Source organism: Bos javanicus, chromosome 3 (assembly GCF_032452875.1).
Source record: "Bos javanicus breed banteng chromosome 3, ARS-OSU_banteng_1.0, whole genome shotgun sequence".
Classification (NCBI taxonomy): domain Eukaryota; kingdom Metazoa; phylum Chordata; class Mammalia; order Artiodactyla; family Bovidae; genus Bos; species Bos javanicus.
Window position 1 is genome coordinate 59396705 of NC_083870.1, and position 13829 is coordinate 59410533.

General features: G+C 40.1%; 1 protein-coding gene across 1 annotated transcript in view; it reads left to right on the plus strand.

Annotated features, from left to right (window-relative positions):
- The window catches only part of LPAR3 (lysophosphatidic acid receptor 3), an 82929-nt gene that overhangs the window by 20475 nt on the left and 48625 nt on the right, over positions 1-13829 (plus strand). Inside the window, exon 2 of the mRNA XM_061411420.1 lies at positions 6411-7167. Coding sequence (XP_061267404.1) covers positions 6432-7167 — 736 coding nt within the window. The 5' untranslated portion in view covers positions 6411-6431. The remainder of the gene's footprint in view (positions 1-6410; positions 7168-13829) is intronic.

The following is a 13829-nucleotide window of genomic DNA, read 5'->3' on the forward strand; positions in this document are numbered from 1 at the left end:
GCAAACACCACTCCTCACACCTCTCATCTAGCAGGGCTGGGAGCCAAGTCTACAGAGGAAAGTGAAAGAGTTCTGAGACCCAAATTAGAGAGTATGCAGCAGCAGAAGCAGCAGCGGAAAGTAATAATGCTCAGTTTGGGTAAACAGGCAAGGTGCATGTGGGCACATGTGTGCTTCATTTAATTCTGCATTGGACTAGTATCTACTGAGTGCCTACTGTGTGCTGGGCACTGTTCCACGTGCTGGGGACATGCCACAATAGCACAAAGGCCCCAGCTTCCTAAGCACATGGGGAGACAGACCATAACCCCAAGTAGACAGTGTCAGGTGGTGAGAAATGCTGTAAAGAATAATAAAGCAAGGGACAGGGTGACAGTGCAGTTGGCAAGGGGTCGGGTGGGGGTTTGGAGACGTGCTGTTTTACAAAGTGGCAGGGAAGGGACTCTCTGATGAGGTGATGTTTGGACAGGAATGAGGTGGCAGAGTGAGCCCTGGGAATATCTAGGGGAAGAGGCTTCTGAGCAGAGGAGCAGCAGTTTAAGGGACTTGAAATTCATGGCTGAAATGAACCTCAGGGATCATATGTGGAGTTAAAATATCCCATGCTATCCCAATTTTGCCATTAACATGAATTAATAAGAAGAATTTAGTGCACAAATGTGGTTGATTGGCAGGAGTGGTCTCTTTTCTGGTTGTTAGTGTACCAACTAACCTGATCTCCAGCTCCCATCTGGCTGGGGTTTCCAGAGAGGAGAGGAGAGTTCTACACTTGTGGACCACAGGAAACGAAAATGTGCACAGCACCAACAGATCTTGTTTTGGAGGTACCCTGTTTCATCCTAAGGGGAAAAAGAAAGTGTTGTTGAAAGCCAACTAAAAGGCCAGCAGCAACTTGTCTCCCAAGATGTAGTTTGAAATAAGCAGCTTGAGTGGTTTTCACATGTTTTAATTTTCATAATTGTTTCCACATTATGGGCTGGCTGGACAGTGTTTTAGAGAATCAAGTTTGGGAGAGTCTAAATGAAAGCTTTGCTCCTGAAGTTTTCATTTGGATTCTACATATAGACTTTCTAAACCATCATTTTCTGAAGTCTTAAATTACTGAAGTTTAAAGTTGTGGTAATACCTCCAGAGTTTAACATCTTTTGTTTCTGGGTCAAAACTATTCAAACTTAGAAGGAATGATGCTAAAGCTGAAACTCCAGTACTTTGGCCACCTCATGCAAAGAGTTGACTCATTGGAAAAGACTCTGATGCTGGGAGGGATTGGGGGCAGGAGGAGAAGGGGACGACAGAGGATGAGATGGCTGGATGGCATCACTGACTCGATGGACATGAGTCTGAGTGAACTCCGGGAGTTGGTGATGGACAGGGAGGCCTGGCGTGCTGCGATTCATGGGGTCACAGAGAGTCAGACATGACTGAGCAACTAAACTGAACTGAACTGAAAGTTGTGGTAATACCTCCAGAGTTTAACATCTTTTCTTTCTGGGTCAAAACTATTCAAACCCTCTAAACCTTTAGTATAGAAAAAAAGAAGAAGAAGAAGAAAGGAAGAAAAAGAAAAAAAAGCCAAGCTTGAGATTTGGCAGAATTCAAGTTGAACAACATTAGTCTTAAAATTGTATTGTGTGGCCTGCTTACTATGAAATTTGAAAGCGTATTTTCAGAAAACATGCCTTTTCCTATATTTCTCAGGGCTTTAAAAACAAAATAAAAAACCTAAAGGGTATTTAGGCTGTCCCAATTTTTTTTTAATATGCGTATAACACAAGACAGTCTTTGAACGTGATTTGATGGGATCATTCTATTTTGGTAATTCTGTGGTTATTGTAAGTATGACTATAGTTCTCGGTCTGTCTGGTATTTCATTGTCTGTGGAGAGAAAATGTAGTGTTGTAGAGAAGCTTGTGAGCCTGGGAGCACAGCTGCCTCAAGAGAAGCCGAGGTCTTCCACTTACTAGCTGTGTGACCTTAGGCGAGGATACTTCAGTTTCCTCACCCGCACAATAGATCATATAATAGTATCTGCATCACTGTGGGTAGGATTAAATAAGAAGACCTACATAAAATGCTTAGTCCAGCATCAGGCACAGAGTAATCACTCAAATATTAGCAATTAAAAATAGTAATAGTAAAGTCAAGATACTGAGTAACTAACCCAAGAACACGAAGTTAATCAGTGAAATTCTCCAATTGGCATAGTTAGTGGGTGATGTGTAAGTCATCAAAGGCATTTAACTGAACCTCTTCCTTTTAGTGGGGAAGAGATAGTGTTAAATGGAGATTCATTTGCCCCCTCCACACATGCTGATGCTATAGATGTGAGCATAAAAGGCGAGGTCCCTGGTCTCATGGAGCAGAGAGGTCTAGCAGAGGGGGATGGATAATAAAGACAAAACACACACAAAAATATGTCATAACTGGTAGAGAAAGCAAGGCTCTCTGATAGCGGGAACTGAGGGTTACTTTGGATTGGTTTAGTATCTCTGAGGAGGGGATGTTTAGAATTTATAATAGAATCATATTTTGAGGTTTGAGAGAGGTCAAGAAATGGTAAGTCGATCATTTGTTATAAGCTCACTAAGTTTTTGGTAATTTCCAGCTAAGAGAATATGGTGATCTGTTGTTAATATGTACTGGGGACTGTCAACAAGCTGGACAGCTTATGGCAGAGAAAAAAAAAATCAGAAGTACTAGTTCACAAACTTCCATTATTCATTTTTGGGACTCTGGGGTGATTGTGTTGGGAATGTTTTATAAGAGAGTTAGAGAACCTCTTGATTTGGCCTCATGATGGGACCTCTTGATTTGGCCAGTTGTCAGCATTATAAGGTTTTGTTGTTTCATGAAATTTTAAGTAGAAAACCATTTTATTTTCATTATCGCTGGAAAACTCTAAAGTGTGCTGTGCTGATAAGAGTAATAATAATGAACATAAGTGAATCCTTGAGGTTTTTCCTTTGAGGATTAATTTTGATTTTTCAGTGTCATAGTTTTCAAAGAAAGGTATACTAAGTAGAATGTGTTCTCCTAAAACAGAATTTGCAAACCAGCATTTAAGAGTCCATTTATTTATTACAAAAAATGTAGACTGTAGAAAAAACTGAAAAGAATTAAAAAATAAAACCCCACAATTCTACCATTCTTTGTTAACTATTTACACTTTGAGTTTTTTCCCTCTTCTTTTTTTTGTCTTTTAAAAGTAGTCCAGACACATACACACACACACATATTTGTGTGTGTTTATATGTTTATATTGTTTTAATTAAAATAAAGTATATGTATGTATACATATTTCTGTAAGTACACATATATTTATATATATACACACACACATATGTGTGTGTGTTTATATGTGTGTGTGTATATATATATAAATATATGTGTACTTATATATATATGTATACATACATATACTTTATTTTAATTAAAACAATGGCATATGCTTTTCTTCATATTAATACAGCTTCATAGTAAACATGATTTTCAATGGGTACGTAATATTCCATCTTGTGGAATCTTTTTCACTAATTCCCTATATTAATTTTTTAATATTCTCATTGTCTACTTCTCCCGAAAGTAGAATTAGAGGCTGGGAGGTAGGAAACTGTGGTGGGAGTTCTGGTTAATCATGGTTTTCCTGTGGTTTTCAACTTTGTAAGACAAAACTACTTCACATTCCCTGGACAAATTTTGCTAAAATGTGTCGAAGAATGTGCCATTTTGGTTTTGATGAGGGAAAGTTGAATTTGAAGATTTTTAAAGTTTTTAATAATCATTGTAGTTTTAGGGCATGATGTAATTACAAATTCAACCAAGTTTATGACCACAATAAATGTTAAAAACCTCTTTTAAATGAAATTAGGAAAATTTAGCTTTCTGCTAGTATGTTAATTCCTACATCTTTCTGACATTAATCTTGATAAACTGATGAGTTAAATATAATTTTAGGACTTCCCAAGAGGTTCAGTGGTACAGAATCCACTTGCTAATGCAAGAGACTAAGTTTTGATCCCTGAGTTGGGAAGATGCCCTGGAGAAGGAAATGGCAACCCGCTCCAGTATTCTTGCCTGGGAAATCCGATGGACAAGAGGAACCTGGTGGGCTACAATCCATGGGGTCACAAAAAAGTCAGACATGACTTAGCAACTAAACAGCAATAAATATAATTTTTAAATCAGAACTGTGTTTCTCTTAGCTATCTAGAACATATAGCAAAATAAAATACATGAAGTATTTTTCATTAGTAGAAGGACACATAGCAATTGCCTACTAAAAAGACACATAATCATTAAAATTTCTCACGTGGTTTTCGGATTTTTTGTCCTGAATTTCAGTATACTTTCAGTACTGTTGAAAGCTACATTTTCTCTTTGGATATTAAAATTGAATTTTACTAGATTAGTGTCTTCCATTCAACTCTCATCTGCTGCTGGTGGGATTAGAAATATCTGTCTTGAGGGCAGTTCGACAACATATACAAGAAACCTTTAAATAAGTTTATATTTGCTACTTCATCAACTAAAATCTGTGGATTAATCCTAAGGAAATAATTGGCCAAGTGTGTAAAGATTAATGCATAAGAATGTAGTCTTTCTTGTCAAAGTAAAATATTAGAAACAACTTAAATATCCAACAGTTAGGGATTAGTTAACTAAATTATGGTATAGTCATACTGGAATATTGTGAAAATTATCATATAGACGCATAGTTTTAATTTGGGAAAATTATCATGATATAATGTAGATATATTGACCTGTTTTATGAAGTTGTCTGATATTGGCAGTTAGTGGTTGGTGAATATCTTCCAAAGAGAATAGTTTTTGTTTTTTAATGACAAAATAGTTTTTGTCATTAGTAAAAGGCACTTAGACCCATTTGTATCTTGAGATCATTCCCATTTGTTTATCTGAAGCATATAACATGATATTTTACCTTTCATTATTTGTGGCAGAGACACATATATCTAATTTAGTAAAAATATCATTATACCATTATACATTAAAGACTGTCTACAATAAATATCTATTTTGTACTACTTTAGACTGATATTTGATCCCCTTATCCTGATTCTGAATGTGATATTGAGCTTTACAAGAGCCTTTAGAATTTATAAGAGCCTTAAAAGCTGGGGATTTCCATTAAGTTTTCACTGTTAGAGCCACTTCATTCCCACCAGTGGACTGCTCAATGCATGTGTCTATCAGGTATCCAGTTTTCCAGAAGAAATATTGTAGCCTCGTTTCTTGAGAGAGAGCCCTGGTCGTTCTCTCCAGAAGGTAGATTTCCTGGTCTTTGACTCCATTCTCTGTTGATTGGACCCTTCACAGCAATGGCCAGATCACTCTGAGGCAAAACACCTGGTCTTCCCAACAAGCATAGATGCGTGGGCATCTTTTGAGCCCCTGCCCAGCCCCTCCTTGGTCAGAACCCCTCACTTTCGGACTGCAAGAGACCTCATCCTGAGATTAGTACCTTACTTGTCTGCCTGGTACCCCAGTGTGGGGTCTACTTTCAGACGTGTGTCTGGACAACTCGTCCTTACTTGGCAAGTGCATTATCATACCCTCGGACTCCAGATTCTAGTCTTACCCATGAAGGACTGGTCTTCTGCTACTGGCCGTTACACAGAGCCCAGGGAAGGAAACTGACTTGTAGTGACTGAGGTGGATAATCAAATATGCAAATTCACATTGGTGCAGTTTGGCTTAGGAGAGTATGAAAGAAGTGAACAAGAAGGTAAAAAAGGAGGATTGAGGACAAAGTTGCCAGCCCTGTACCACGTGCTTAACCATGTCGTCGTAGCTTGAAACTAAAACGTGGCAAAGGTGGACCAGAAGTCTTGGGAAAGGCGTGTGGTCATGTGAAGAGTAACTCAACACCTGGTATATTGGCAAGAATGTGCCTGGCATTACCAACTTGCCCTTGATTAATAAACAGAACCTATAAATAAGAAATGAGCTGGAAACCACCGAGAAGTGTTAACATGCTATGCTGTAATTGTTACCAGTATAGAGTGGATTATTGCAAGGTTCAGAATATTTGACTTAGTTTTGCCTCCTGATCATTCATTCTTTCAGCCAGCTAGCCAACCATTCAGTAAATATTGGTCTTGAGACAGCCAAGGCAGATGGGTCCTGGGCTTATCATGATGAACAAAATGGATACAGACCCTCCCTCACTGAGCTTGCACCTAACCTGAGAAACAGACAACAGTGACTGATGTAAGATAAAGGTTGTAATAGGAGGTCGAGGGCCAGGGTCCTGGAGCAAGGGACATTTATACTGGGATCTGAAGGATTAACAGGAGTTGACTAGAATAAGGGGCTTAGCAATGGCAACTGGTGGTTTAGTGATTGATTTTTGCAAAGAGTGACATTTGTTTCTTCTTTAAATTTCTTTCTAGGATGTTCAGTTCTTCTCCACAATGAATGAGTGTTACTATGATAAGCGGATGGACTTTTTTTATAATAGGAGCAACACTGACACTGCTGATGAGTGGACAGGAACGAAGCTTTTAATTGTTTTGTGTTTTGGAACGTTTTTCTGCCTGTTTATCTTTTTTTCTAATTCTCTAGTCATCGCAGCAGTGATCAAAAACAGAAAGTTTCACTTCCCCTTCTACTACCTGCTGGCTAACCTAGCTGCTGCAGACTTCTTTGCTGGAATTGCCTATGTGTACCTGATGTTTAACACTGGCCCAGTTTCAAAAACTCTGACTGTCAACCGGTGGTTTCTCCGCCAGGGACTTCTGGACGCTAGCTTAACAGCCTCCCTGACCAATTTGTTGGTTATTGCCGTGGAAAGGCACATGTCGATCATGAGGATGCGGGTCCACAGCAACCTGACCAAAAAGAGGGTGACGCTGCTCATCTTGTTCATCTGGGCCATCGCCATCTTTATGGGGGCTGTCCCCACGCTGGGCTGGAATTGCCTCTGTGACATCTCTGCCTGCTCTTCCCTGGCCCCCATTTATAGCAGGAGTTACCTCATTTTCTGGACTGTGTCCAACCTCATGGCCTTCTTCATTATGGTCGTGGTGTACCTGCGGATCTACATGTATGTAAAGAGGAAAACCAACGTCTTGTCTCCACATACGAGTGGGTCCATCAGCCGCCGGAGGACACCCATGAAGCTAATGAAGACGGTGATGACTGTCTTAGGTAAGAGGAACCAAGTCAGACATTATTCCCCTTCATTCGGCAAATATTTATTGAGTACCTGCTGTAAAACAAGGCACTTACTAGGTAGTAGGAATGCAGGAGTTAACATGAACAGACACAAACCCCCACCTGCCTGGAGCTTATACTCTAATAGGGGAAGGCAACGTAAGTACTCTGATGGGACAAACAAAATAATTTTATAGTAAATTTTATTATAAATTTTGTAAAATAAGATGTTGAGTCTAATGGGAAAAAATAGAGCAGCGAAGATAAGGAGCGCGCTAAACAGGTACAGTTCGCGATTTAAAAAAAATGTTGTGAGGTACAGCTTCACCTAGAAGATGACCTTGTAGCCAAGATAGGAAAGTGGTGAGGGAGTGAATCGTGTGGGTATGGGGGGATGGGTGTTCCAGGCAAAAGATGGAATGAGTTTTGGAGGCTGAACAGCAAGGAGGCCAGTATGGCTGGAGTGGAGTGAGTGAGGGGGGCGATGAGGTCAGAGAGCTGAGGGGGTGGGGGTGGGGAGACTCAGATTCAATGGGGCCGTGCAGTTACTGTAAAGGCTTTGACTTTTCTGAATGAGAGAAGAAGCCATTGGAAGGTTTTGAATGAGGGAGTGACATGATCTCACATTTTAGTGGCATCTCTCTGACTGCTGCTTGGAGGAAATACAGTAGTGGGGCAAAAGCAGAGGCTTAAGAGGGCGTTTCAGTGCCCAAGAGAGATGGTCCAGAGAGCAGGACCAGAGAGCAGTCTAGACATGGCTGGTTTCTGAATTTTTTTAGATGATAACCTCAATAGGATTTGCTGATGGGTAAAGTACAAAGGAAGATGGGAGGGCTAGGGGAAGGTGGAGATGGGGAAGACAGAAGAGGAGATATGGGGAGAAGGTGGGGAGTTTGGCTTTGGTCTAGCTAAGTTTAGGGGTTTTTTTTAGACATCTCATGGAGCTATTGAATGAAGCTTTCAGGATTTAGGGGTGGACTGGAGATCTGGGGGGAAAAGTGGTATTTTAAACCAAAAAACTGGATGAGCCCACTGTGAAAGGGAGTGTGGATGGAAGAAAGAAGAGGACCAAGGAATGAGACCCAGGACATTCCAATGTAGGGAAGGTGGAAAGGCAGGAGCAACCGGCATAAAACCAAGAAAAGGGATAGCCAGAAAACCCAGGGGAATACAGTGGCCTGGAAACTGTGAAAAAGAAAGAGTGTATCAGCAATGTTCATACTCCTGAGAGGTAGAGTCAGACAAGGTCCTGGGTTTAGCAGAGTGGTAGTTGTTTGGTGACCTTGGAAAGGTCAAAACTCAGGAGTTTTGACCAGCTCTCAGGAGTTTTGCTTTCCACTGTGATTCTTGGACCAACAAGACTCATTTGGGTGAAGAATTTTACCTTTGTTTTGTATTCCCTCTGGCAGGTAGCCAGTTGTGCACCAATTCCAGTCCTGTTCCAGGTGACAGGTAGACTTTGTGATGGGTGGACAAACAAAGACTTTTATGGTTTTGCAGGCCTTGACTTCTACATGAGAGAGGCCATTTCTCACCCTGTGTGGTGGCTGCAGCTGTGGGGATCATTGTTGAGAGAGATTCTGGAGTATAGTCCTTTTAATTCCCAGTGTGAAGGAACTATAAAGTGAATTCCTGGGGAGCAATTCATAATGGAAGATGCAGGGGATATGTGGTCTTGAATGGGAACCATCAAGATATCTATAGGTCCTGAAACTGCTAGTGTGGTTTGGAGGTCATCAGACATGTAGTATGATTGTTAAAATAATTTCAAACTGAGGATTTATTTTAGATAACAAATATTTATATAGGGTTTAATATGTGTTAAGCACCGTCCTAAGGGTTTTATAGATATTAGCTTATTTAATCCCCTTGGCAACCGTGTGAGGTCAGCTACTATTACCCCTATATCAGATTAGGAAACTGAGTGGAGAGTTTAAGTACTGTGGCCAAGGTCATTCATTGTTAATGGTGGAACCAACACTGACCAGTTGGCCGTTGAAGTCCACATGTTTATTACCACATTCTGTAACTAGTTTTGCTTTATTTGGACTTTTTACTGGCTTCTTTGTTCTGTCTTCAAGTTTGAATACCTCATTCTCCTTGTAGTGCCTTGATAAGAATGTAGACAACAATAAGAAAAGGTGGAGTCATATTGATCCATGTTTCTACTCTTGAGCTAGAGCTATTGATGTTTTTGGTCTTTATTCTTAGTGTCAAGCAACTCTACTTTTCCTACTTGCAAGCATAACCATTTGCTTTGTTGTTGTTGTTCAGCTGCTTAGTCATGTCTGACTTTTTGCAACCCCATGGAGTGCAGCACGCCAGGCTTCCCTGTCCTTTACCATCTCCTGGAGCTTGCTCAAACTCATGTCCATGGAGTCGGTGATACCATCCAAAAATATCATCATCTGTCATCCCCTTCTCTTGCCAACAATCTTTCCCAGCCTCGGGGTCTTTTTCCAATGAGTTGGCTCTTTGCATTAGGTGGCCAAAGTATTAGAGCTTCAGCTTCAGCATCAGTCCTTCCAATGAATACTCAGGGTTGATTTCCTTTAGGATTGACTGGTTTGATCTCCCTGCTATCCAAAGGACTCTCAAGAGTCTTCTCCAACACGACAGTTAGAAAGAGTTAATTCTTTGATGCTCAGCCTTCTTTATGGTCCAACACTCACATCCCTACATACAAGAAAAATCATTGCTTTGACTATACAAACCTTTGTCATTTTTAAATACACTATCTAAATTTATCATAGCCTTACTTCCAAGGAGTAAGCATCTTTTAATTTCATGGCTGCAGTCACTGTCTGCAGTGATTTTGGAGGCCAAGAAAATCAAGTCTGTCACAGTTTCCATTGTTTCCCCATCTATTTGCCATGAAGTGATGAGACTGGATGCTATGGTCTTAGTTTTTTGAATGTTGAGTTTTAAGCCAGCTTTTTCGCTCTCCTCTTTCATCATCTTTCCTCTTCACTTTCTGCCATGAGGGTGGTGTCATCTGCATATATGTGGTTATTGTTATTTCTCCTGGCAATCTTGATTCCAGCTTGTGCGTCATCCAGCGTGGCATTTCACATGATGTACTCTGCATATAAGTTAAATAAGCAGGGTGACAAGATACAGCCTTGACGTACTCCTTTCCCAGTTTGGAACCAGTCCATTTTTCCATGTCCATTTCTAACTGTTGCTTCTTCAACTGTGTACAGTTTTCTCAGAAGGCATGTAAGGTGGTCTGGTATTCCCATCTCTTTAAGAATTTTCCAGAGTTTGTTGTGATCCACACAGTCAAAGGCTTTAGCTTAGTCAATGAAGCAGAAGTAGATGTTTTTCTGGAATTCTCTTGCTTTTTCTGTGATCCAATGGATCTTGGCAGTTTGATCTCTGATTCCCCTGCTTTTCTAAATTCAGCTTGTACATCTGAAAGTTTTCAGTTCATATACTGTTGAAGCTTAGCTTGGAGAATTTTGAGCATGACCTTGCTAACATGCAAAATGAGTGCAATTGGATGGTAGGTCAAACATTCTTTGGCATTGCCTTTCTTTGGGATTGGAATGAAAAATGACCTTTTCCAGTCCTGTGGCCACTGCTGAGTTTCCCAAATTTTCTGGCTTATTGAGTGCAGCATTTTTACAGCATCATCTTTTAGGATTTGAATTAGCTCAGCTGGAATTCCATCACCTCCACTAGCTTTGTTTGTAGTGATGCCTCCTGAGGCCCACTTGACTTCACACTCCAGGATGTCTGGCTCTAGGTGAGTGATCACACCTTCGTGATTATCTGGGTCATGAAGATCTCTTTCGTATAGTTCTTTTGTGTATTCTTGCCACCTCTTCTTAATATCTTCTGCTTCTGTTAGGTCCATACCATTCCTGTCCTTTATTGTGCCCATCTTTGCATGGAACATTCCCTTGATATCTCTAATTTTCTTGAAGAGATCTCTAGTCTTTCCCATTCTATTGTTTTCCTGTTTCTTGCATTGTTCACTGAGAAAGTCTTTCTCATCTGTCCCTGCTGTTCCTTGGAACTCTGCATTCAAGTGGGTTTATCTTTCCTTTTCTCCTTTGTTTTTCACTTCTTTTATCTCAGCTATTTGTAAGGTTTCCTCAGACAACCATTTTCCCTTTTTATGTCTTTTTGTGGGGGATGGTTTTGATCACTGCCTTCTGTACAATGTTTGAACCTCTATCCTTAGTTCTTCACGCACTCTGTCTATCAGATCTAATCCTTTGAGTCTATTTGTCACTTCCACTATATAATCAACAGATTTGATTTAGGTCACACCTGAATGGCCTAGTGGTTTTCCCTACTTTTGTCAATTTAAGTCTGGATTTTGCAATTAGGAGTTCAGGATCTGAGCCATAGTCAACTCCTGGTCATGTTTTTGCTAACTGTATACAGCTTCTCCATCTTTGGCTGCAAGGAATATGTCAATCTAATTTCGGTGTTGACCATCTCATGATGTCCATGTGTAGAGCTGTCCCTTGTGTTTTTAGAAGAGGGTGTTTACTATGACCAGCGTGTACTCTTGGCAAAACTCTGTTAGCCTTTGACCTGCTTGTTTCATTTTGAACTCCAAGGCCAAACTTCCCTGTTACTCCTGGTATCCCTTGACTTCCTACTTTTGCATTCCAGTCCCCTATGATGAAAAGGACATCTTTTTTTTGGTGTTAGAAGGTCTTGTAGGTCTTCATAGAACCGTTTGACTTCAGCTTCTATGGCATTAGTGGTTGGGGCATAGATTTGGATTACTGTAATATTGAAGGTTTGCCTTAGCAACGAACCGAGATCATTCTGTCATTTTTGAGATTGCACCCATGTACAGCATTTTGGAATCTTTTGTTGACTATGAGAGCTACTCCATTTTTTCTAAGGGGTTCTTGCCCATTGTAGTAGGTATAACGGTCATATGAATTAAATTCACCCATTCCTGTCCATTTTAGTTCACTGATTTCTAAAATGTTGATGTTTGACCAATTGCTGTCTCCTGTTTGACCACTTCCAATTTACCTTGATTCAGGTAAATTGACCTGTACCTAACATTCCTGGTTCCTATGCAATATTGTTCTTTACAGCATTGAACTTTGCTTTCACCACCAGACACATCCACAATTGGGCCTTATTTCCACTTTGGCTTAGCCTCTTTCATTCCTTCCAGAGCTATTTCTCTGCTCTTTCTTCAGTAGCATATTGGACATTTGCTTGGCCGTGTACCTTCAGAAACTACTTGCCTGATTGAAGAGAAAACTTTTTCCAGCATGTTCTATATTTTACACAGCATGAAATGGAAAAGAACTCTGTCATCCTGTTCTGTCCTAGAATAAGATTCTTTGTGAGGTGGTCGTCATGGTCACCAGCTTCAGTATCATATGTAACCTTGTCTGGAACATATAACAAGTTTTTCTGGAAGGATTAAAATTAAGGTTGTATAGTTTGGGCAGGTGTGGTGTTGGATAAGGGCCAAACCAGAAGAAACAATGAAATTGCCAGGCAGGATAGGAGAAGTCATGGCATCAAGAGGAAACAGCATTGAGGAATTGGTTAACGGCAGGAAAATAGCTTGGTGCGGAGGACCTGGGGAAGTTCCTCAGTGGTGAGACAGAGGCATCTGGTGGAAGACAGGAAGTGTGGGGACAGAGGAAATGAAACTGAAGAGCTCGGTGGTATGAGGTTTTTAGACTTACAGCTCCTGACTTCTTTGGATAACAGATTTAGGTTTTTAGCCCCACTTCTATAATTTTCTACAGAGATGATGTGAAGCTCACCTTTTCCTGGTTAAATTTCCTTATCAGAGGTTCAATAGGTAATCTTTAAATTCTTTTAAAGTTCTGAAATTCAGTAGTCTACCATGACAATAAATAACCAAAGCCTACACAAAGTTCAAGGATTCACTGAGTATCAAAGCACAAAGTCTCCTTCCATGAGAGCATCTTCTATGGTGTTCCTTAGGAAGGGAGCCACTCAGTTGCTCTGTCTGATGCATGTAAGAATTCAGTTGCCTAATGTGGGTGTCTGTCATATGATAGTATATATATTAGAAAAATCAAAGGACTGGCACCTACCACCACTATAGTCACGGGTTCTGAGTATGTTCAAATTAACAGCTTAATACTTATTTCTTTAATGATTACTTGATTTAAATAAATTCATGATAAAATACTAAATCTTCATGTTTACTCCTTGATGTGTATTTTGTAGAAAATTTTAATTTAAAATTAAAGTTTCTTACAAATATAAATTCTTTTAAGTATTAGAAAATTAATAAATACATATCAACTGTCTGTTAAATAGCATCTAAGAGGCCAAAGGCTGTACAAACTCAGTGAGCTTAATCTCATTTCAAAGAAGGAAGAAGGGATAACAGGCCCATAGAATTTGGGGAAGGCTTCTTAGGGATCTGGAATGGTGGGTGGGATTTGTATTGGCAGGAGGGAAGGAATTCTAAGCCGGAGAAACAGTATAATCAGAAGTGTGGTGGTAGAAACATCTCAAGCTTGTGCAGTAGCACAAGGAATGCCCTGTGAAACACAGATGGATGTTGAGGTACAAGGGGAAGTGACTATGAAGAAGAAGGTTTAGTTGGCTGTTCTCTTTGGGAGGAAAAGGGTAGATCCAGATGACCTTTATGTTTCTTTCCGGGTTTAGGATTTTGGTTGAACACA